General features: G+C 29.2%; 1 protein-coding gene across 2 annotated transcripts; it reads right to left on the reverse strand.

Moving 5' to 3' along the window:
* Nucleotides 1-443: 443 nt before the first annotated feature.
* Nucleotides 444-23,562, reverse strand: LOC122501651 (voltage-dependent calcium channel subunit alpha-2/delta-3). Of its 2 annotated transcripts, XM_043611275.1 has the most exons (24): nucleotides 22,438-23,562; nucleotides 18,475-18,556; nucleotides 17,758-17,877; nucleotides 14,832-15,054; nucleotides 14,109-14,240; nucleotides 13,438-14,028; nucleotides 13,160-13,296; nucleotides 10,388-10,468; nucleotides 10,141-10,221; nucleotides 9,975-10,049; nucleotides 9,852-9,866; nucleotides 9,386-9,493; nucleotides 9,186-9,257; nucleotides 8,931-9,072; nucleotides 8,348-8,566; nucleotides 8,080-8,179; nucleotides 6,571-6,603; nucleotides 5,620-5,724; nucleotides 5,423-5,535; nucleotides 5,139-5,284; nucleotides 4,783-4,946; nucleotides 4,459-4,652; nucleotides 4,113-4,359; nucleotides 444-4,040 (listed from the first exon to the last, which is right to left on the reverse strand). In XM_043611275.1, the coding sequence occupies exons 1-24, from the start codon at nucleotides 22,539-22,541 to the stop codon at nucleotides 3,761-3,763; spliced, it is 3,564 nt and encodes a 1,187-aa protein (XP_043467210.1). In that variant the 5' UTR covers nucleotides 22,542-23,562; the 3' UTR covers nucleotides 444-3,760. The 2 variants fall into 2 exon arrangements, with proteins under 2 accessions (XP_043467210.1, XP_043467211.1); XM_043611276.1 differs by lacking the exon at nucleotides 6,571-6,603 and having other exon boundaries at nucleotides 22,438-23,560.
* Between the last annotated feature and the right edge of the window lie 389 nt (nucleotides 23,563-23,951).

A 23,951-nucleotide genomic window follows, 5' to 3' on the forward strand; every position in this document is an offset into this window, starting at 1 on the left:
TTCTGAAGTTCGTGTGAATAAATGTCCGCCAAAGTAGATGGAAATTGCGGAATTATTTTTTGCGGACATGTGAAATGAAGGATCGTTTGCCAAAGTAGTATCAACTCTTATATGTCAGAAATACCAAGAATGAAAGCCAGAAAAAGACAGTTTTCGGGGTGTTTCGATATAAAAATAGGTTTTATTTTAACCTTAGATATTTGGAAAACTGCTTTTAAATAAGATTTTAATTAATCATTAATTACAAAATGTTGCAAAGTGATTAGTATTGTTATTATTATTAATATTATTTTTTTTATTATTTAATGATAAATATTGAAAAGAGTGAGTTAAACTACTTAGGCATCGAGACCTTTTGTCAATTGTCACAATCAGATATGAATGATTGCATAAATACATAAGTGCAAAAGATACAAAACATCATTTAGCTCTTAATTTTCATTATATCTCGCTATACCTCTTGTTACATCGCTTGGTTGTTTTCTTTCAATAGTTATTAATAATTAATAATTAATGCGATAAATTTATGTTACATTTTAATTCACTTCAATATACTCATCAGTTTAAACATTAACGTACGAATAATGGAAGACTTAGTAGTATCCAGGGACACTTTAAAAGGATTTTATTCGACATTCAGCTCATAGTTTTTTTTTTATTTTTTTTTATTTTTTAATTCTTTTTCTTAAATTTTCCGATTTATTATCAACCGTTTCATTCGGTCCCCTATTATAATAAGGCGGCGAATTTCATGACTGTTTAATAATCGCACGAGGAATACATTTGCAGTCGATTAATTAAAGAGTCATGTAATTTGTTTTCCACCCAGTATACTTTGATTCTCATCATCTTTATCACTTGGTAGGAAGGTGAATTTATTTTTTCCCCCGAAGATTTGTCAACGATATATTTGATAATAATTTTATTATTATAACGATCGAGACAATTTGAAAAACTTCGACATTTTTGAAGCACTGGAAGCCACCTTTACATTTATGTTTTTGTTTTTGAAATCTCAATATAATTATAATTATATAGATTTCTGATATGGTACTTAATGTTTTCTTTTATTTATTTTTCTGTTAAAAACCATAAATGGTAATTATACTAACCATGGATAATAAATATTGGTGTCAAGGACTCGACATTTTATTTTATCAAGGACGATGAGAATGTTGACGGCGATGATTAACCACTTTGATGCTGTTTAATGGGAGATAGTAAAAGATATATAAATTGTAATTATGAAACTCGATAATAAATGTGATAATGATAACAACAGTAACGTTTAAATACTATAATATTCTAAGTACTGAGACTTTGGAGTCTGTACAAATTTTTTAATATTTGTATTGTCTGTAAGGTTCGTAATTTTTCTCATTTTTCAACAATAATATGCATCTAATGGTATATTTTATACAATAATAGAATTTCTTATGTTTTTTTTTATCATAAGATAATAGATAATACCTAAAGATTTTCTTTTTGCATTTTAGCATCGCACCGTCTTTCATATTCAAGGGCCTGATATTTATTTTCAATACTTTTACACCCTCATCGATCGATTGCTCTAAAAAATGAGGAAAGGATCGATCTTAATTTTTTTCAAATGCTAATAGTTTATTTGTGCGGTACCTAACGATGGGAAGAAATTTTTTTTAGAAGCTCGAAACTCATCTCTTGAAGATTTTTCCCTAAGCTTTCTTCTTCTTCTTCTTCTTCTTCTTCTTCTTCCTTTTTTTTTCTTTTTACTATAAGTTTCATTTTCCCTAAGCTTTCAACTTATTCCTTTAATACTGTGTGTTTTTAGGCTTTCCTGAAACCTTGTGAGTGAGCAACTACTCCTTGGACTCTTTTTTTTAAAATTTAAAAATTCAAGTTTGTTTACTAGACAACCGAAAATTTACATTTAATATTTTACAAGGTTTCCTTTTTCTCCAGTGACTTGCTCGAAGCACTTGAGTGGCCTTAAATTTTTTTTCATTTAGAAGGAGGAAAAGAAAGTTTAAGAAAAATGAAATTTACATAATTTCTATAATTAACAATATTTATAATTTTAATTTTTCTATAAATTCAAATATACTGATAAATTATTGTCATAGAAGACTATTTATATAATATACTATTGTCTATATTTATCGACTATTATTTTTTTCAAACGGAAAATAAAGTTTCTTTCTCTCCTTCTTATTTGCCGAGAGCAGATTTTGGTTTAGCCAATTCTGAATTGACAGATTTTTTGTGTTATTGTTTTTTCTTCTCAAAAATCGGAACAGCTGTTGGGAGAACTTGTTGTGGAACAAAAGAATTTGTTCACTTGAGATGTTTGCTCATTGCCGTTAAAGGAGGTACTTTTCAAGTATTCTCGATTAAGCGCACACGAGGGACTCTTTTTCTTTAATATGTTAATAATTACTTATTATTTTTCTTTAGGATTTTTAGTCTTACGCCAATCGATAGGCAAAATCATATTCGAAGGCACCTGTGTTATTCAATGCAATATAACTGTCAGTTCACAAACGTATGGTTGATTCGCTGATGCACCAAAAGACGGAAGATTTTTAATTTTCCATCGCATAAAAATACGTCAAATTGTTAACGAGTATCTTTTTATATCTGTACGAAAAGAAATACTCTTGAAATTTACAAAGGCTACGATATTATCAGTTTGTGCTTTCGTTATGTTTTCTTTTTTCTCTTTTTAATATTTCTGTTGTTTAGAGTGATAAAACTGAGACACTAGGATTGTAAACTGAATATTGTGATCTAATCACAAAATTCGTGATGTACTTAAAATTCTAGGCGATTAGTACGCGACTACATCGAAACAATATAGTAAATTTTTTTTGCCGACTCAATGTGCAAGCAGCACTCTTTGAAAAAGAAACATGATCTAATTAATAATATTTGTTATTCTTTTTTCAGATCTGAATCTGCTATGAACTTTCAGCAGGACAGGTGACAACGATGAAACAAGATATTTAAAAACATTTAAATTTAAGAATCTATTGGCTGCCAGCGCCAGGATTAATTTAAAGACATCATTTTGGTAAGTAACTTTTGTTTTCTATTCTTCTTCTTCAAATGGAGAACGAGTCTTTCCTTCTTTTGTCAAGTCACTTGGCAGGAGTTGAGAAAAATCCCGTTATTATTGGAAGAACTCGACATGAGAAGAATCTTTTAATTGTTAGTAACATTTTATATAAATATAACTGGAGCTAATTTTTTTTTTCTCAAAGAGAATAGATGACAAATGCCCTACTTTTAATAATGAAAATGAAAAAAATTTTGATTCTTTGATCTTCAGTTAAGATTCTTATATATATTTTTGTATAATAAAGAATTCGAGCTATTAATGATTCGTTAGATGCAACTTTCGTTTTAACTCTCGAGAATTATTCCTTTCTTTTTTTATAATATATATAAAAATGATTAGATTTCCTGGATGAAATAAGGAAATATAATCGGAGTCTCCATCGCAATTTTTTTTTATTAAAAAGGAACTACGCATCGAATTGTAGCGAGATGCTCATTAATTTGTGCGTGGGTATTTCTCACCTTTCTTTTTTTTCTTCTCTTGAATTCCGCTTTTTGGAAATTTACTTTTAAACGGAATTATAAATAACATGTAGATCTTAGCAAAACACTATAAGTATTTGCAAAAATTGAATGTTACTTGTATTAAAATATAGGCGAGTTTTTTATGGAGCTCGCATCACAAAAAAACATTTAAAATTGCTTATTTTCGATGTGTAAAGAGTCACGTAAAATGGATTATTATCGTTGCGAAGATTAGGCCCATGGAGAGTCTCAATTTATTCGTTCCACCGCAGAATTTAATTTCCATTTCTTCGGGATGATAATTTATACATTTCCCTGGTCTGCGACGATATAGTCGTTCTCTGCGAGCACTACATGCTCCAGATTCTATTAGAACTTCGATAGGCCTGATGCTGAGCTTCTTGCTTAGACAGGGACAGAGGGTGTCGACCACCAGCAGAATTAAATTTGTGTGTTGTATTTTTTGAACGCTGAAAGGCCTGTGAAAACATGTTTCGAATTTAGAAATAGAAATTAAGTCACATGTCAGGAAAAAAGGAAAATTAAATTACCTTTCACATCCTGACTGATGACAATTGGTTAATTTCCCCTTCAATGGATTGCTCTGTCCACTCGTGTTGAGTCTTTCGGGTTGTAGAATATAGAGATCTGTTCTTTTCTCACAAGCTCGGAATTTGTGATATTGGGCTGAAGTGCTGTGGGCCAATGCAGGGGTTACGACAGCCGGTGCAACTGCAGGATACTGTTCATTCTCACCGAATGGTTCCTCCGTTAAATCCGGAGGATAGGCTTCGTTATCTGAAAAAGTTAAACAAATTCATTCGCGTAAGCATAATTGATAAAATTTTGGATAACAATAATAACGGTTTTTGGATTTTTTCATTTTTCCGTACTTACCAGCTTCAAAATCAGCGTATGCCAAAACTGGTTGCCATAGGTCCTGCAAATTTAGGTTCCAAGTCAAAGTCCAAAGTGCACTGCCGAATGAGGCTAGCATTTTGAAAATGGATTGAGAAATTCCTTTGGGTGCTGCAGATACCTGAGATGTCTGCGGTGAACAGGCTCCTTGGTAATCCACTATCGTCAATTTCCTGAAATTCGGAAATAATTATTACTTTCAATGGTAATTAAATTGAATTGAATTGAATTGTACATTTTGACTTGAACTGTACTTTATTTTTACCACTGAATATTTAGGAGGTCGAGGTGAATAATTTGTACCTGAATATTTTGTCCTGCACCAAAGAGTCCATAATGGTGCCATCAATTTCGCCAAAGAATTTTCCAGTGTGCTCGTGCTTTTCACTAATTATGATGAAACCATTATTGTCCAAAATGTAGCAGTCCAATTCTTCAGAGGCACATGTTTTCTTACAGCCAGTGCACTGTGAACAAAAAATCGTTTTGTTTATTTAATTAAAATGAGAAATACTTCCTTCATGAGGAAGTAGTAATTCTAAAATTCAAATTTGTCAAGGAACAACAATAATTTGTCAGTTTGTAGATATTCTGTTAATCCTATTTTTAATTTTCGTTTCTTCATTTTATTTGGTGTTTTTTGTAGTATTAGTGCTTACCGTTGACGTAATATTAACGAAATGCGACGCCAAAGATGAATGATGAAACTGCAATCCAACTACTGCTGCCGGCGCTTTATTTTGTCGTCCTTTATTTTCAACAAATATAGAGTGCGTCGCAGTGACGAGAGGTTTCGGATTTTCCGCTATAAGGAAAATGTGAACAATCAGATTATGGAAGTGCAAAAATTTATTTCTTCCAAGTCTTTATTTGTCCAAGTTCTTTAGGTAAAAAAAAAGTTTACATAATACAAAAAATGATTTTTTGCAATATCCTTACGCACCAGCATCAAATGGAACACTGAAGACGAAACTTTCATCCTCTACGGAATGTTGATCTACTGCTCTTTTGTACCAACTGGAATCCATTGCTCTTCTATTTGTCTCGGCAAAATGCCTAATTAACAGAATTGTATGTCAGTAATTCTTTAAACAACATGTCTAATTATTATTAGTAAATTTAAAAATTTAAAGTAGTTACGGTTCTTCAATGGGTTCTCCATTTTGTTGATGCTCGTGCCATCGAAACAGTCCACTTCTAGTGGAAATAAAACTTCGAGCCACTCCAAATCTTCCCTTCCCCTGGCTGAAAACAAATACCAAGTTAACTTTGGATTCCCTCGAATATTTGAATAAATTTTACTCTAATAATTCACTATTTTCACTTGAAATGTATTTCATGTTAAGATTCGAAATGGAAACTTAATTTGATAATCGACAAATTGACCAACTCTTTTTCAACTTTTATAAAAACGAAAGGAAAAAAGACATTTCGGTTGGAAAATTACTTTTATGAAAATTTATACTTTAATTATACTTAATACTTTAATGAAAAATTTATTATTCTTGAGTACATTTTCTATAAAAGATTTTTTTGTAAATATCTATTTCCAGAAACAACAGTTTATACTTATTATTATTTATAGTAAATGGATTCTAGTTATTATTTTATTTCACCTAATGATAATACTCACCCTCCTTTCGAAAACTAAAGAGAAAATTAGTAGAAGATAGAAATCCCGCATTTACTATAAATAATTTTTTTCTTTCTTTCAAAAACAAAAAAAATTAATTTATCTACAAAAGAGATTAGCAGTAGACATTTGAAAAAGTCCTAATACTTTGTTGTTCGTGGAATACTTTCAAATCACCTGTATGTGTGTACATAATGAAACACATCAGATTTACTATTTAATTTTCAATCAAATATATTTAAAATGAACACTTGAAATTCGCATCTTTTTCTTTTTAAACAGAAACATGAGTATATATAGAATTTGATTATTCTGATATATTTCATATAGAAAAAGTGAAATTGGATGATTAATGAATATTTGATCGTTAAGAGGATTGAATGACATCGTTAAAAGACACATTACCGTGCAATACTTGCGAGTGAGTTTTAAACAAAATAGCTGTGCATAATTATTACCTTTGCAGAACAGCCATCAGTATGGCAATTGGGCTGGCGGTGAAGACACACAATAATCATATAATAAAATATACACCAAAATATAACAGTGTAAATAAAAGGGACGTTGTGCATTATATAGTGCAGTGTGTGTCAAAAAGCAGTGAAATTTTCATAAGAAGATTAGGTTTACAAGATTTTTCTTCTTTTCAAAAATATTCTTTTTCAAAAACTCTTTAAATTTTTCGAAATTTATCATTATTTTGAAAGATTTTCTAATTTTTTATGTAAATAAAATAAATAATTTTAAAAAAATTAATAATTTTGATTAATACAAGGCCTCGGATATGGCTTTTCGACTTTTTTCGACTTATTTCAATAAAATGTGACTATTTCCACTTTACTTCTACAAAATAACAAAACATTCCACTTTTCTGGTATAAAATGCTGCACTTACTTTTATTTTCAAAGTGTAAAAAATAACTATAGTCAAATTTTTTCCTTTAAAGTGTCTTACATTTTTTGCAAGTCTTTTAGCGCATAAAAGAGACTTTTGTCATAAAAAGTGAAATTATCATTCATTAAAATAAATTTTTTCGAGAACTTTTTCAACTTTTTTATTTTTCTGTTCTAACTTTTTTCAATTTTTTTTTTTAGTCTTTACATTGATCCGAGGCCTGTTAATAAACAAATTGCTAATGAAGCTAATACACTAATATTCTAGTATAATATGAATTTTTATCTATTTTCTCAAAATAATAATAAATTGAAACAATTCAGTCTTTTAAATTGGAAACTATTACTAAAGGTTGAAATTGTATTATTTCAGTTATTCTATAAATAAACTTAAAACTTTGGGTCTTTCCAATAAATGAAGTTACAATTCGTACACTCTTTAATAATCATCAATTTTTTCTTTTTAATTATTCGAAAATTTGTCTTTTTAGTACGATTTATATAATCTTCAGAAAACTGTTTTAATTTTTTCAGAAACAATGTTCCTCGAAAGAATAATTTATTATAGAACAATTTATTAGATTTTAATTTCTGTATAGCAGTAAGAAAAAAATTACCACATTAACTACAAAATAAAAATTTGGACTTGTACTAAAAAGTCAAATTATTCGTAAACTTTTTAAAAAATTTGTCTTTCTTTATAATTGTAACAAATTCTATCTCTATTAAAAAAGGAGTATAAAAAATTTTGGTATTTTTCGGTAGCTTGTCACTTACACATTTATAAATTGTATAAAATGTAAAAAATGTAAAAATTGTACTATTGGTGTAAGATTAAATTTCTTTTTCAATAAATCTTGGACTAAATATATAATATGAAAAGTATTGAGTGACAAGAAAGCAATAGCTGGTGGTGCATTGCATTCTTCTCCCATTTTCACTGTATGGGCAATTGAATAGGTGCTAAGTGACTATAAAAGTAAACTAGGAAAGTGCTTTGTGCATTACTGGTGCTCAGGTTTGTTTTCGTTTTGTCTTACGGGCGTGCCAACAAAATTTTTTTGCAACACTTACTTTAAATTCTCTTCTTTATGCAATGACTTTTCACTTTTCTTTTCGAAATCTTGAGTTACTTTAGCATCCAACACCAAGGACTGTATAAGTAATTTGTCACCTGGAAAAGACATGTTTTTCACATTCATTTCATTTTCAATTTATAAAAATAAATTATTATATTTATTATTTTATTACTTCCTTATAGAGGAAGGATTGTATTATTTAAATGTTTGTGAAAAATGTATAAATTTTTAAAAATATAATGAAACTTTTTGTGAGTGCTTACAGTAGTATGATTCTTTATCTGGCTTGTTCGATGGTTTTGGATGCGAGCTTTGACTCTTTGGTCGCATAGACATCCATTTCCAGCCCGGTTTCTGTGACCGGGATAGAAAATGAAGGACACGCTCCTCTGGGGTGGCAAATTTTTTATCTGAGGCAGAATTATATTCGCAATATATCCAATCTGGATGAACTTTCCAGTGTCCTTTGAACAGTTCCGTTACTGAAATGAACAGAAATTCTAGTCGTTAGTATTTTAATTTTGAAAATAATATTTTATTTTCATGCAGTAAATTAAGAGGAATTAAAATGCTTAAATTTTCTCCAAAAAAGATTAAAATAATCCATTTTTGAATTCATTATTTCCATGAAAAATGTGTCTCTAAATCAAAATCAAATCATCTGTAACGAATTAGAAAAATTAATCAAGCTTTTGATGAATTAATCTTTAATGGATTAAAGCGTTGTGTATTTTAATCTATTTTGGCGTCCGCATTTTTTTGTTTAATAATTCATGATAAAATTAGTTCATTCACAAAAAGAGTGGCGTATATTTAAAAGTAAAGATCGATGTAGTTTTAACTTACAATTTATATTAGTGTGTTTTATTTCATGCTCAGCATGTAAAGCGTACAGGCCGTAGCCCTCCGGCAATGCCAACCCCAAAGAAAATGGTGTACCTTCAATTTGCTTGTAAAAATATTTATTGTGCCTAATCGTGACCCTTTTCTGAAAAGTTAAAAAAGACAATTTTAAAGTGTGTCAAAATTTTTAATCGTTTTGATCAATTTTTAATTATTATCGACAGAATTTCCCAATTTTTCATAATCATCAATGCTTACCATATCATCATAATGAACTTTCACAGAGAAAGCAGTCTCTCCTTCTTTCTGGTCCACCATTTCGTGTCTCAGCTATAAAAAGAAGGCATTTTTTAATCATATAATTAAATATTTCCATCTGGTAAATAATATTTTAATTTATTCAGTTTTAATTCATTCAGAAACGTTTGAATGTTTCTCAAATATTAATTATTACTTACATCTAGAAGGAGAGAATCATTCAAATGATGAGAGGGTCCATCGTATTCAGTCAATTCGACTTCCGATAAATCGACACCAATATATTTAGGTTTCAATGTCTCCTCATACTGAAACAAATTATTTTAAAGGTTTAAATTTTTTCAAGACGAACAATGTCCCTAAAGTTTCCAACCTTTTTTTCTATTTTTTATTTTCTATTTATATATATTTTCAAAAATTACTTAACTAAAATGAAAAAAGTGTAAATTTAGTTATTTAAATAAATAAAAATTAAATTTTTTTATTTAGTTGTAAAAATTAATTTTTTAATATACAAAATATTTTTTATAATGAAATAGAAATTAAAAGAAGTGATAAAAATATCGTCGTTCATATGAACGTTCAAAACTTTAGCAAAATGACAAAGAAATAAATTTAAATGGACAAACTATTTTTTTAGTACAATAAATCATACAGAATACTCACGTCGACATTTCCAGGCTGCAATTATTAAAAAATACAAAAAAATTAGATATTTTTAAACATTTAAGATATTTCTTAATATAAGAATATTTAAAGAAAGGTAAACAAATGAATTGATTGGTTTACCATTGGTCGTAAATCAGGATGATAAAGAACACGACCATTGTTATCAACTATGAAGGAATAGCCATTTACTCCCAACTGGAATTAATAAAATTAAATTAAGAATTAAAATGAAAATTCTTTTTGTTTTCAGATTATAGAAAATTGTTAAGTTCAGGTGAAAAATAACCTTATATGGTGGAATAAGTTTCTGTATTTCCTCAATAGGCACATCAGTTCCAACAATACCTAACAAGTTAGCAGTTTTTTCCTGTAATCAGATTAATTTAAAACTGTAAGAATTACAATATTTACGTAAAAAGGACTTATTACCTAATATTTTCGTTATTAATCATTAATATTTATAAAATTAATTATTAATTATTAATATTAATAAAATTAATGAAATAATGAAATTAAAATCGATTGATAATTACCGAATGATTTCGTCGATCGAGAATAGGAGCTGTAACTGATACCATTAATTGACCTTGATATTCAGCACCAAATCTGCTACTCTGTGAATAATTATTTCAATATTAAATATAAAAATCTTTGTATATCTTTTTTAAATCTTTAAAGTTTTAACATTTTATTATTTTATAAGTTCCGTACAGATTATAGTGGTAGCACCCCCACAGCACCGAAACTTTCCTAAAAATTTATTAAATATTTACTTGCAATATTCGTCATATTTAACTGAAAAGTTTAGTGAAAATTGTGTAAAGATTTAAATGTCCCGATTAAATAAATGTTTAGCGCGAAGCTTTCCTGAACATGAAATTACATCTTCGCATAATTATAATTATAATTATGCGAAGATTTTATTGAAATGTTCAGGAAAGCTTCGCGCTAAACATTTATTTAATCGGGACATTTAAATCTGTACACAACTTTCAATAAATATTGCAATTAAATATTCCGAATATTGCAAGTAAATATTTAATAAATTTTTATGAAAGTTTCGGTGCTGTGGGGGCAGTTGCTGTTAGTGTTTGTTTGCGCCAGACAAAGTTGTCCTAAATTTTTACTACTTTAATAAAATAATACTAACCACATCAGTATCAATAATGTTATTTAAGTAAAAAAAAACTATTTCAGTACTATATGTGGTACTGAATAGTATGATTTTAGTTCTTCATTTTAGATTTTATTTTACATTTATTTTAGAAAATAAATAAAATTAAATAAATTAAAATAGTGTCTAATTGTACGAAGACAGTTTAAATGTTACAGTGAATTTTCCGATTTCTCTCGTAATAAATGCTTTTTCATATTAAATGAAGAGCGTCTCCCTCACACCATACGAGATATCCCATAAATATCCCATTTTCAGCCATTTAAATTTTAGAATTCAATTTTAAAAATTACCATTACGCACACGGTATAGTTTTTTTTCCGTTTTTTCTCTCCCTGTGCGTGCTTTGCAAAAAGAGGCAAATTTTTTTTAGAAAGTGAACAGCCGATAGTGAATTAACAAAAAATTTTTTTGTAAAAATATAATAGCTTTATTTTTTATTTATTTCAATTTTTTAATTTCGATTTCAATTTTTCAACTCTCGAGAGTAAACAGGCTGTTTTCGGCATTGACCCGATGTTAACGATGGACGATGGTCCAATCATCAATAACATTCTGTTGAATCATAGCCAATCTTGATTAACCCCGAGTACGCCCGGGACGTACGTTGAAAACATCCAGTGAGTAAAAAAGCGTTTGTCTAAAAAATTTTAGAAATTAAATTATTTATTTAAAAATCGAAATATTAAATATCTAAAAATCTAAAATACTTTATATCAAAAATTGATAAGCATTATGAAAAACCGCGAGCTTTTATAGTTTAAATGATTCTGCACATTAACAAAAAAAAATGTTTGTTAATATAAAACAATCATAAAAATTGCCTCAAATTTTGAGAATAGAAGGAGGAGTGGGAGAGAAGGGGAAGCTCATTTCATTCTCCCAATTTTGCATCCCCACTCTAACGTGAGAACGTGACGTCAGTCAATGGCTAGTGGTTGTGTTACTTCCGTAACCAGAGTGAGTGAGATGGATATATGGAAGCAAAATTTCAAAATTATCTTCGCGCGTCTGTTTCGACCACGTGGTGTGTTTAAATATTTTTCTGTAAATTAAATCAATTCTTTTAATATCGGGAGTGTTCGTAACATTTAAAACCGCGAATCGTACAATTAGAAAAGTTTCCCCTTTTTCCACGTGGTTCGGGAGTGCTCGGAATTTCTGAAAACGCGAGTGAATTTATTTTCTGTCTTCGAAGAGATGACAACATTTATCAGCAAGTCATAACGGTTAGTGATTTCTGAAAATTTATTTTCAAAAAATTTCTGTAAATTTACGACATGTGACGCGCTCCGAAGAAAGGTACCCAAGAGGCAAAAAATTGTAGGTTATGTTTGTCATTTTTGGAATCAAAATACACAAAGCAGATCAAATCTCAATCTAAATCACTGGTTTAAGTCGATGCCAGATCCAAAATACTCAATAAATACTGACTTTTGTTTTACGCAATTAAACAGAAATAGGAAAATTAAGGTAAAAATAACGTAAACATAGCCTTAAAATGATTTGCTTCTTAGGTGTCTTTTTTCGAAACGGAACAAATTTTATAATTTTCTGTACTTTACTGCTACTTTTTGCTGTCTATTTAAAACATTTTATTTGACCGGAATTTAATTAACAACGTTATTGTTATATTTTCCACATTTTATCAGTCCTAAAAGAACGTTATGACATTTATGTCGGGAAATGCTTCAAGGACCATTCGCGGAAATATTCTATTCTATTGATAGTAGACTTATTGTTGAAAATTTTATTATTGTTGTGACTGTGAAAAATTTTTTTAAAATAACCTTCAAAACAATAAAAAACTACTGTTTTACACCGTTTTTCTAAAAATGTCAAATTGAGATAAAAAACGAATCAAAAGTGTTGCGATCGCAACACTTTTGATTCGTTTTTTCTCTCAATTTGATATCTACAGAAAAACGATGATGAAAATGTTTCGTTAAAATTGAACTCTGATATAATTGAATAGATTGTTTATTTTTTTAATCCCAACAATAAGATGACAATAAAACAGATGAATGGAGGCAGTGGAAGTTTTTCAATTTTAAAACTTAAGTTTCCGAAAAAGTTTCTAGCGAATTTCAAATTTCAAATAGAAGAGAGACAAAGTATTTGAATAACATACTTTTCCTCCGACGTAGACTGGTGTCCAGTGGATAGGATGATCATGCTGATATAATACCATTGGTCGAGATAGGACTTTTACATATTCAAAAACTTTTGAATTAATTTCCTCTCTGTTAGTTATTCTTGCGTAGAATCCTAAAAATTAAAAGAACAATTTGTCTTCCATTTGTCAAAAATTAATTTTATGAATTACACACTTCGATCGATAAATTGTATTTTTTTTCCTCGAGGAAGATTTGATTACAATATTCGGAGAAAAAATTACAGAAAGCTTACCTTTATTGACGCAGGCCAAGTTGTAGAGATCAGGACTCTTGTCTCCTCCGATTAAAAAGGAAAAAATTCTCACAGGCTTGTGGGGTTCGTTAAACTTTTTTATCAACTCTGCTGATGGTGCTTCAGTATTAGAAGTGACCAACATTATTGCCTGATTACACTGTGATCCTTGACCAGATTTATTGTACCTATTAAGCAATTCGAAAGCTGCGCTAAAAGCGGCTGTTACATTTACCGTTGAATCTGCTTGCAGTGAATTCATCGTCACTTTTAGTTCTTTGATATTCTCTGGATTTGCTGGAACAAGACTGTCTTTGAAGCAACGGATAATTTCCTCCGCGTTTTCTCCATATTTGTAAATATTGACATAATCCGCCGGGCCGAGAGATTCTAAAATCGTTTTTGTTGTACTAATGGTTAAATCGCGAATTTTACTCGACGATAGACTGGAGCCATCAACTAAAATCACTAGATCCTTGGGGCTCGTTGCTCCTCCAATAAACCAATCAGAAATGCGAAAATCGTAAACATCACGAACAGTTTCTGAATTTCTTGGCATTGATATAGTGTCTATTGGCGGCCAAGATATTGCTGATTCAGTGAAAAATAACAAGAATAATAAAACATTTGGAAAAAAGAGAATAATAAAATAGAAATTTTTTTGTACATACCGGGAAATCTCCTCAAGAATCCCGCGGTGGCTCCATAATATTGCCAAGAAAGAGTGGGGTCACTTTCATAATTATTAACGAAAATAGGATTCAAATGTTCGCTCCATTGAATCGCTGCTGCTACTTCGGGATCTTTAAGAATATTTGAATATTAATAAATGACAGTAAACATGAAATGCATGAAATTCATTAAAAAATGTTATATTAAAAAAATGTGAAGCATAGAAAATCGTGGATTCAATGCTTGTTAAAATTTCCGAAAATTCTTTAAAGATCTTTACTAATTCACCAAAGGTTTGCAAGTAACTCGTAGAAAATTTCTGAAACTTCTATAATGACTCTTGAAATAGTTTGTGCAGTGTCAAAGGACTGATCAAAATCCAATAAAACCCTCCAACTTTTTTAATTTCAAGAAAAGCTTTAAAGTTTCACCGAATTCTCTGTTAAGGAAGAATTTCACTAAAGTCAATAGTTGCCACATTGCTTTTACTAAACCGAGACAAAATATACTTTTCCCCTGAGATTTTTATAAATAAAATTTATAAGAAATTTTTCAATTTCTTTCGCATTTATGTACTTATTTTTAGAATTGAAGATTTTTAGGAATTAAAAAAACAATTTTGTTTAAATGTTTCTTTCTCGACGAACATTTTTTTAAGTAATAAAAAAAAATAGAAAGAAGTGTAAAATATTTTTGGAGAAAATGATCTAAAATGAAATCACCTGTGTCTTTGATGGCTGGGGGTAAAAGGACGGCTGATAGACTAGCATTGACTGCCAAGTGATCAAAGTGACGATTAGGAGTAAGGGACATTTCTCTAGCACCGGACGCCACCTTTCCATCTTCGGTGAATAGATTTAGTCGATGAGATGCATAATACTTGGGAGAGGCGTTTCCTTCCCTTGGAGCTGAAAGTGCAGCCTGCTCGGCACTCTCCATTAACTTCTGTAATGTTATTAAAAAGAGATTGCATAATATCTCGGCAGCTGATGTAAATTTCAAGCGAGAAATATCATTTTCACATACTCTTAACCTTCAAAATTGCTGTAGCAAATTTTCCCATGTATATATATTGTTGTTTTAAATGTCTCATGTAAAAATTAACTGTGTTTTTAAAATTTAAATTCTTTTATATTTAGGCAATGAATGATTTGACCATTTAGCGAACGAATTCTTGAGATACAGGGACTCGATATTTTGCCGCTCATGCGCCACCTCTTCAAAGTTTGGGATGGCATAACTTCTAAATCAATTAAACTTATTTTATCTTATTGTTTTCGTAAGATTTCTTATTCTTCTACTTTGGATAAGGTTTTTCAAATATATTTCTTTAAGCAAAAATTGCCTGTCATCGAGTTACATAATTAGTACACTTAGTAGGATTGTCATAAGAATTAAATTTTTTTTTTTTTTTTTTGACTTTTAAGCAGAATTTCAACACTTTTCTTCACTTTATAAAAAATATTCAAGAAGAGTTTCAAGTATAAAAAAAGAGAATTTTTGACAGCAAATATACAATTTTAAACTTTAAGGGTATTTATATATTTTAAAAATGAAATAAATTATTGTTAAAAACTTACATGAAATTCTTAAAATATTACGATTCTTTTTAAAAACTTTAATAAATTCTAAAAAATGTTATTGTTTTCATAAATCCACATAAAATTCTAAAAAAATATATTCAAATTTTTAAAAAATTGATTGTTTTCAGAAATTTAAATGAAATTCTTAAAAAATTCGGTTCTTTTAAAAACTTTACATAAAATTTTTTAAAATAAATAAATTCAAATAAAAATTAAATTTTTTTCAAAAATTTGAATTAAACTCTTAAAATTTAAGTTATTCTCAAAAATATCAATAAAATAATTCAATTATTTTCCAGAAAATTTGGATTATTCAAAAAATTTTCAATTACTTTTTTATAAAATTTCAATTTTTTTACAAATTAATTCAATTAAATTCTTAAAAATTCATTTTTTTCAAAAATTCAAATTAAACTCTTAAAATTTCAATTAAATTTTTAAAAAAATTGGATTATTTTCAAAAATTTCAATTCAAGTCTTAAAAAATTCAATTATTTTTAAAAATTTCAACAATAAAATTCTTTAAAAATTCAATTAGTTTAAATAAAATTTCCAATAATTTCAATTATTTGAAAAATTTCAAATTGCTTGTTTATAAAATTTCAAGTTTTTTTACAAATATTTCATTTAAATTCTTAAAAAATTCAATTTTTTCCAAAAAATTTGAATTAAACGTTAATACTTCAAATATTTTTAAAAATGTCAATAAAATCCTTTAAAAGTTCAATTATTTTGAATAAAATTTGAGAAAATTTCAATTATTTGAAAAATTTTGAATTACTTATTTATAAAATTCCAATCTTATTACTTAGATACTTAGTCTTAAATTAGATTTTCAAAAATTTCAATAAATTTCTTTAAAAATTCAATTATTTTGAATAAAATTTGAGAAAATTTTAATTAATTTAAAAGTTTACAATTTCTTGATTATAAAAATTCTATAATCTTAAAAAGTTAAAATTGAAATAATTCATAAACCTAATTCTTTAAAATTTTAAATAAAAATTTTTTAATCTTCAATTTTTAAACAAAATTTTCAATTTAAATCTTTCTATAAAATTAATTTTTTAACACTAATAAACATATGAATACATTCTAAGTATATCAAATTCAGACAAAAAACGAATCAAAATAAAAAAAAAACGATTGGTTTTTTTGTCTTAATTTTGATATCTTTATAGAAAAAATGTATCGTCATCAAATAGATGTTTCCTCAAATATTTTACGAAGAATAGTTAAAAAATGGCAATATAAATGAAATTGAAAGTGCAATTAATAAAAACACGAACAATTTTACCTCTGTAACAAATAATAAAAAAAAAAACCCAAAAAAAAAACAAAAAAAATGTAGAAGTAAAATGAAAATAGCTTTCAATATATTTTATGAAATGAAGTCATTTTTAGCGAATAAAAATGTGCGGTTCGAAGATCTTTGTCAGTTCATACCCCCTGTGATTTTTCACAAATGTCGATATATGTATGAAATAGTCGGCGAAGGCTGATATAGTCCGGAAGATGAGAAACGTACAATGAACATGAATGAATGGAAATGAATTGAAAGTGATCAGTGCTTAATAGTATCGACAACGCCAATATATGAGAAGAATATTTCTCTATCGATAATAATGAATTTAATATAATCAGTCGATTTTATCCAACACTTTATCCTTGTATCTCATAAATTCGTGTGCATAAATTTCAATCGTTTAAGTAGTGCGAGAAAATCATTTCATATCAAACACACATCATGTGTTTCATTAAAACTTTTTTAAATTTCTAATTAATATTTATAAGCGTATAGTATTATTATAATATCGCAGTGTTATTATAATATTTATAAGTTTTAAGTTTTAATGAAATGTTGAATTATTAAAATATTGAGAGATGAGATGAATATCTGTAAATCCAATTTGTTTGCGTGTTTCTGTCATTGTCTTTTGCTTTTCAGTCAAGTTATGAATAAATAATAAATGTCTTATGAAAATATACAGAAATATACAAAAATATAAGAGTACAAAAATAGATATTAAATAATTGAAAATTCTTCTTTGAAAATAGTATTTACCATGACAGCATTCATCTTGAAATCCATAAGGTTTTTCACTTCACCAGCCATTTCTCGTACAAGCATAAGGCCATCTTTCTTAATTATACTTGCCGTGTCTGTGCCGTGTCTAGCATAAGCCTAGTTGCAAAAAGAAGTTTAATTTTTAGTTTTTTTTTCGCTTTTTCAGTGGATAACATTTTAGTTAATGTGTCTATCTACTTTAAGAGCTATAACAGATGTTGATCCACAAAAATCAACCGTTATCCTCTGGTCGTGTTTATAGCGTTGGATCAATGTCGTTACATAACAGTAAATAGAAAAAAGTTCACATTCGAAATCGAGGACTTTTTTTTTTTTTTTTGTAAAAACTTTCAAGCTTTGTTTTAAATCAGAGATTCAAACTAAACTTTCGTTTCATTCCTACTGAGAGTGGAAAAATCCGCGAACTTTCCAATAAAACATTCATATAGTTAATCTCATTATTGATTTGCATTATTTAGTATGGGTAAATTTATATTTATATTTATAGTTGATGATGATAAATTTTACAATATTTATTGAAAGTCCTTTTTTTGGAAATAATAATAATAATGAATTAATTTGAAAAATAAAAAATTTTGTAGAAAATTTCACTTTACTTCGGATTTAGAATATAATAATAAATGTGTGTCTCTCGGATTTTTTCCAATAACTCGTAAAAATATGTTTTTTGAGGAAGTATATATGTTTTCTTACCCGCTTTATTTCGGTGATCTTGGTGACTTGTTTTCCAAACTCCCAAAGGTCTATACCGAACCTCATGGCCCAATTTTTAACTCTGAAAAGATTTTTAATTCTCGTATTTTTGACAAAAATATTTCTAAACTAAAATGTTTATAAACTAATTTTTTGTAAACAATTATTTCTTATGAAGAAATTATTAATTTTCTACAATAATCTATATATGTACAACATTTATTCGTCTGGCATACCGTGTATTTCAAGCATTGATTTTCTCCTTCACAGTAGTTGTTTCTCAAGTTTTAATTGCAGTTAATTAAAATTTTCGCAATACAATTATATAACCTTCAACTTGGTTAGGATTGAAGAAACTTTAAGTTCTCCTTGTCCCAAGCTAATAAGCCTCTTAGAAATTGTGGTTTAAGTGTTCCTCAAACATGAAGATGATATTTTCGCGAAAACAAGGGCGACTTTTTTCTTTAGCATTAGAAATTTTAATTTGACATTGAAATATTTATATTCTATTCGATGAAAGCATGTAGAATATTGGATAAATTAAAATTTTAGAAAAAGAGATGTCGCGATAAGATTCAATTTCATGGAATAAAAAACGTTTCATTTTATTATATGCGAAAATATGTAGGTTAGCTGGAAGGACGGAATCAAAGTTAAAAACAAAAATAATTGTTGTTCCAAACAATGGTCTGATGACTGAATGTAAAGTTATAAAACACTGAATATGATATCAAAGTTTTAATAATTTTATACGATATAGAAATTATTTATTTCTTGTAATAGCTGTTAAAAATGGTTCTTTATTTGTCTTTTCTAAATCAAGGTTATCGTCGATGTCCCAGTTGCCATCCACTTGAGACCCAGTTTCCGTCAACTTTTAGTTTATAACAATAACAAGTACAAAAAAACTTATTTGAGTAAATAAATAATTAATATCTTAATATCTCTTTAGGTTTGCTTTTAATTTTTATTTAAACTATTAAACTATTTTAACCCTAAACAATAGGTACAACTGGGGTACACATCGTGTCTTATTTTAATTATAAAATACAAGAAAATGAAGTTAAATGAAGACGGTTTTCCCCCTTTTGGTTTTAACTTCTAATGTTTTACTTCATTTTGAGCACATTTTTTTTCGGTATTTACATGTAGTGTCTCTATGTACTAAAACATACCCATTGCCAAGAATAATCGCGCACTGAGAGAGTCTCAGTTTTTATTGCGACTATTCAACCCTCCTACGTTGTTTCATTATTGGCCTTAGGCCAAAAAGTTTGCGTTGAATCAATGAAATATTACATTGCCAACGATATTTATTGATTTAATCAGGTTTATTTTTATCATTTTGAAAAAAAAATCCTTGCCGGAAATTGAAAAAATTGCCCTTTAGGGTAACTATATTATATTATACACTCCTATAATGCCATAAATCATTCTTAAATATATTCTTCCCTTTGACAATATTTTTCTACAATCGAAAATCAATTCACAGACAGCCACGGTCCTAAATAGTTCCGAACTTTCGAGATGAACAAAAATTATTTATTTCTTCTTCAAATTAAAATTTCAGTATTAAAAATATTTGTATCATAAATTACTTGTGGATCCTAAAAATCCAAGAAATATGAATAAATTCGTTATACATATTTAATGATAAAAAGTAAGTCCATTAAATTGAGTTTTAAAATTACTTATATTTTTCAAATTGTTGTTTATTTTAATTATTACCTATCGTTTTTATATTTTTAAGGAGAGTTCTATTTTTATTGGACATTTAATATCTGAATAAGTTACAAGTATAAGTAAAACCTACTTTTAAGTATGAAAGATGGCTTGAAAATATTTTTTTTTAAGTTAACACATGTTTATATGGTGTATAAAGTCAAGAGCCCTTTGATGTAAGCTCATTTCCAACTCATTCTTGGACAAGAGATTTAAAGAAATATAAAGGGGCCATTCATCCTATGGAGGGAGGCCATCTGTGATGAACTGTGGTAAAAAACCTATTTGTATGTAACAGAACATGAGATTAGGGGAAGGAAGTCTGAAATGGATGCAAAATAGCGAGAATAGTTCGTGAATGTCCTCAAAGTGCTCATAGAATTTTTTACTCGCTTTAAAATTGCTGCAATATAGAAATTGAATCTAAATTTAGCGAAAAGATGATTTATTATCCAATATAACTTGAAAATTAACTAAATTGTATTTAAAAATATTATGTATCATCCTATACTTTTCAAATTTCAATGAGTATATAAAAATGTTTGTTAATTTGAATTAGTGACTCACTTTTTGCTTCTGGAATTACTAAATTTCTGTACTAATTTATTAGTAAAAATTACTATTAAAAAATAAAATAATACGACGATTGTTTTATTTTGACTTTAATGTGGTTTTCTCCAGAAATTCTTTTAACCTTTTAGAGGGCCGGTAAATTTGCACAAATTTTAGTAGTTTTTTAAATAAAAAAATTAAATAAGAAGTCAAAATAAATGGTGGCCATCCCTGCCCTCTAAAGTTTAAGTGACACGATTAATTTCTTAAAAATTTGCGAACATAAAAATTAGAGATGAATTTAACTATAGAAAAAAATTCGTTTCTAAAAACGTTGCAGACTTGAGCTTTATAAAACTAAAAAGCACTTTGATTCGCAGCGGATGTTGCAGAGGAAAATTAACTCTTAAGCAAACCACTCAAATTATGAACCACGAAGCTTAATATTTCATTAGAATCGATTATCGCTTTTTTTCAAAATTAATTAATTAAAATGCAAACATAGAATTTAAGATTTCACTTTTATCAGCGTGTCGTCGGTTGTCTGACTATTGAAATCACTTTCTACTTGAAACATAGAGTTAAAGTTGAAAATGAATTAAACTCGAACGAAACAATTAATTGACTCATATATGTATATATACACAGCATTAATTTAAATGAAATAAAATCAGTGAATAACAATTTAATTGCTCTGTAAAGTGAGATTGTTTTAAATTAAATATTTAATTACTTCATTTACATTAATTAGAGACGTAAATTTTATTAATAAGTAGCATTCAAAAAAAATTTTAATTAAATCTCACTCTTTTGTATTATGATATGGAAAATTTAATATATTTGTTAATTATATTTCAATAATATTGTTCTTTCATTATTAATTAGATTTATTAATATTTCATGGACTTGCTTTTGTTAGTGTTGAATTTAATGTTTACATTATACTGATAATTTATTTTCGCGCAATGAATAATTTTCTGAAAATAATTATTTAAATTTTTAAAAAAAGACTTGTTTTGAAAATGTTTAAAAATCTTTAACAATCTTTAACAAACTTTAACAATCTGTGACAATCTTTACAAATCTCTTTGAAAATTAAAAAGAGGAAAATTTTTGAATGGCAGTTGTTTATTCTGATCCACTGTTTTTCTGTGGATATCAAATTGAGACAAAAAATGAATCGTTTGATTCGTTTTTTGGCTCAATTTGATATCCTCAGAAAATCTTTAATTAAGAGAACTTTAATTTTTAAACATAGGATAAATTTTTGTTGAAAGGATGATTTTTTCGAATCTAGGGAACAGAAATTGAAATTTGGAGATTTTGACTGAAGAAATATGAAACATTTGACGCCCCAGTTTCTAAGGTGATAAACGTTATCTGACGATAACGGCATAATGCGTAATTAGCATAATCACGCAATCACGAGCAGACACTCGACGTCGCGGGCACTCGACTAATTATCAGTAACTTCGCCAACCCTTAACTGCTTGTCGGATTTATTGCCGGTTGTAAATGTAAGAGCGAATGAGGCGCAAGAAATTGATAATCGGAGATGCAATCGACCATAAAAGTAAAGTAGAACGACTCAACTATAAAAATAATCGATCGCTTAGAAAATGTACAAATGGTTATATATTCCCAGGAATGGGAGTCATGCTCTTTCTCTCGAACGCCTTTGCTACTCACTCATTATGAGGGATGTCCTCCTCCTGCTGCTTGCTCACTTGCACCCCAATCAGCAGTAGAAATGCAAAATTCAAGAACAATCCCTTCTTCATTGGTCTTCCCATCTTTGTTATTCAATTTTCTCACCGCACTCGGGGCTCGTAAGAAACTTAGCCCCCCTCCTCTTGGGTAAGGTCTTCCGGTCGCATCAATCCTCGACACGTTATCTCTCCCTCATCGATATCACCTCACGAACCTTCTCACAATTTTGTTTCTTCACTCGAAGACAAAAGTCTTTTGAAATTAATTATTATTATTGAAAATTTCTTATGTTTGATGAAGAGTTACGTGATTGCCATTTCGAGATGGGAGATTGATGGGAGAAAAAGGGAGAAGAGATTGGTGGCAACCCGGCATATCCGTTTCAAGGGAGAGTACACCCGCGTATATATCGAAACGTTTTATCGCCTCGTTGAAGGGTGAATTTACGGCGCATGCAAAAGCACACCTCGCGCCGATTTCTTAGCGTTTTTTTAGGGAAAAAAAAATAGTGTATCGATGCTGAGGTCCTGCGCGGTGATCCGTCGATGTTTAATATTAGTGCCGCTTGGAACGCGCTGAAGCAGGTACTAGTATACAGGTAAAGGTTCCTATTCCTTGACCATTAATTATATCATCACCTACACCCAAGGTCGCACTCACCCCACACCGAGTGTAGTAGTGACTCTCACTCCCCCCTCTCTTCTTGACAAAATTACCGAATTACACAGTCCCACAGTCCCACCCTCTCTCTCATTAGGATTTAGGCCCGAAATTGAGTATTCACACCGAAAACTATTTTCAGCGATTATTTCCAACGACTGAAGGTTTCGCTGAATGGTTCGCGGCACTCGGCAGTGTCGGCACCACTTGATTTTCCTGAAAACTCAAAACTCGAAATGTCCTGGAGGTGTGGACTCGGGGCGGAAAGGATAGAGAGCCTGCCTCGGAACCGAAAAACTCTTCCTTATTTTGGACGTGGTGTTTTCCTTAGGAAATCGCGAGGAGAAAATATAACCATCTCGATCGCGACCCTCGGCGCGCGCGCGCATTACTCTTACTACGTCTACAAGCGAACGGGCGTTTTAGGAAATCGAGCTTTTCTGGGGGTGTGGGTGTTCGGCGTGGGGTGAGGCTTCATGGTACAGGAAGAGGACGCAAACGCGGCATCATTGATTTAATACACACACAGGGAAGAAACTTACATAGTCTCCCTGGCGCGAGGTGACGTACGGTATGTACCGTACTAGCTCTCGCTTTTAAAAAAGTTTACGTCCCACCGCCCGGCATCGTGAATTGAATTGAATTGAATCGATTGACACGCATGCGAGTCATGACTTTCCTTATTTTCTTCCAGGGATCGGAAAAAAATTGGGAGAGGTTCGCTTTTCATTTATAGTTTATACTAATATCAAATATATGTATATTTAGATAGAATGCGCCTCTGAGCCAAATTCAACTCTTACTTTCGCTGGGGGATGAGAATGTCGTTACCT

Source organism: Leptopilina heterotoma, unplaced genomic scaffold, assembly GCF_015476425.1.
Source record: "Leptopilina heterotoma isolate Lh14 unplaced genomic scaffold, ASM1547642v1 Lhet_212, whole genome shotgun sequence".
Lineage (NCBI taxonomy): Eukaryota > Metazoa > Arthropoda > Insecta > Hymenoptera > Figitidae > Leptopilina > Leptopilina heterotoma.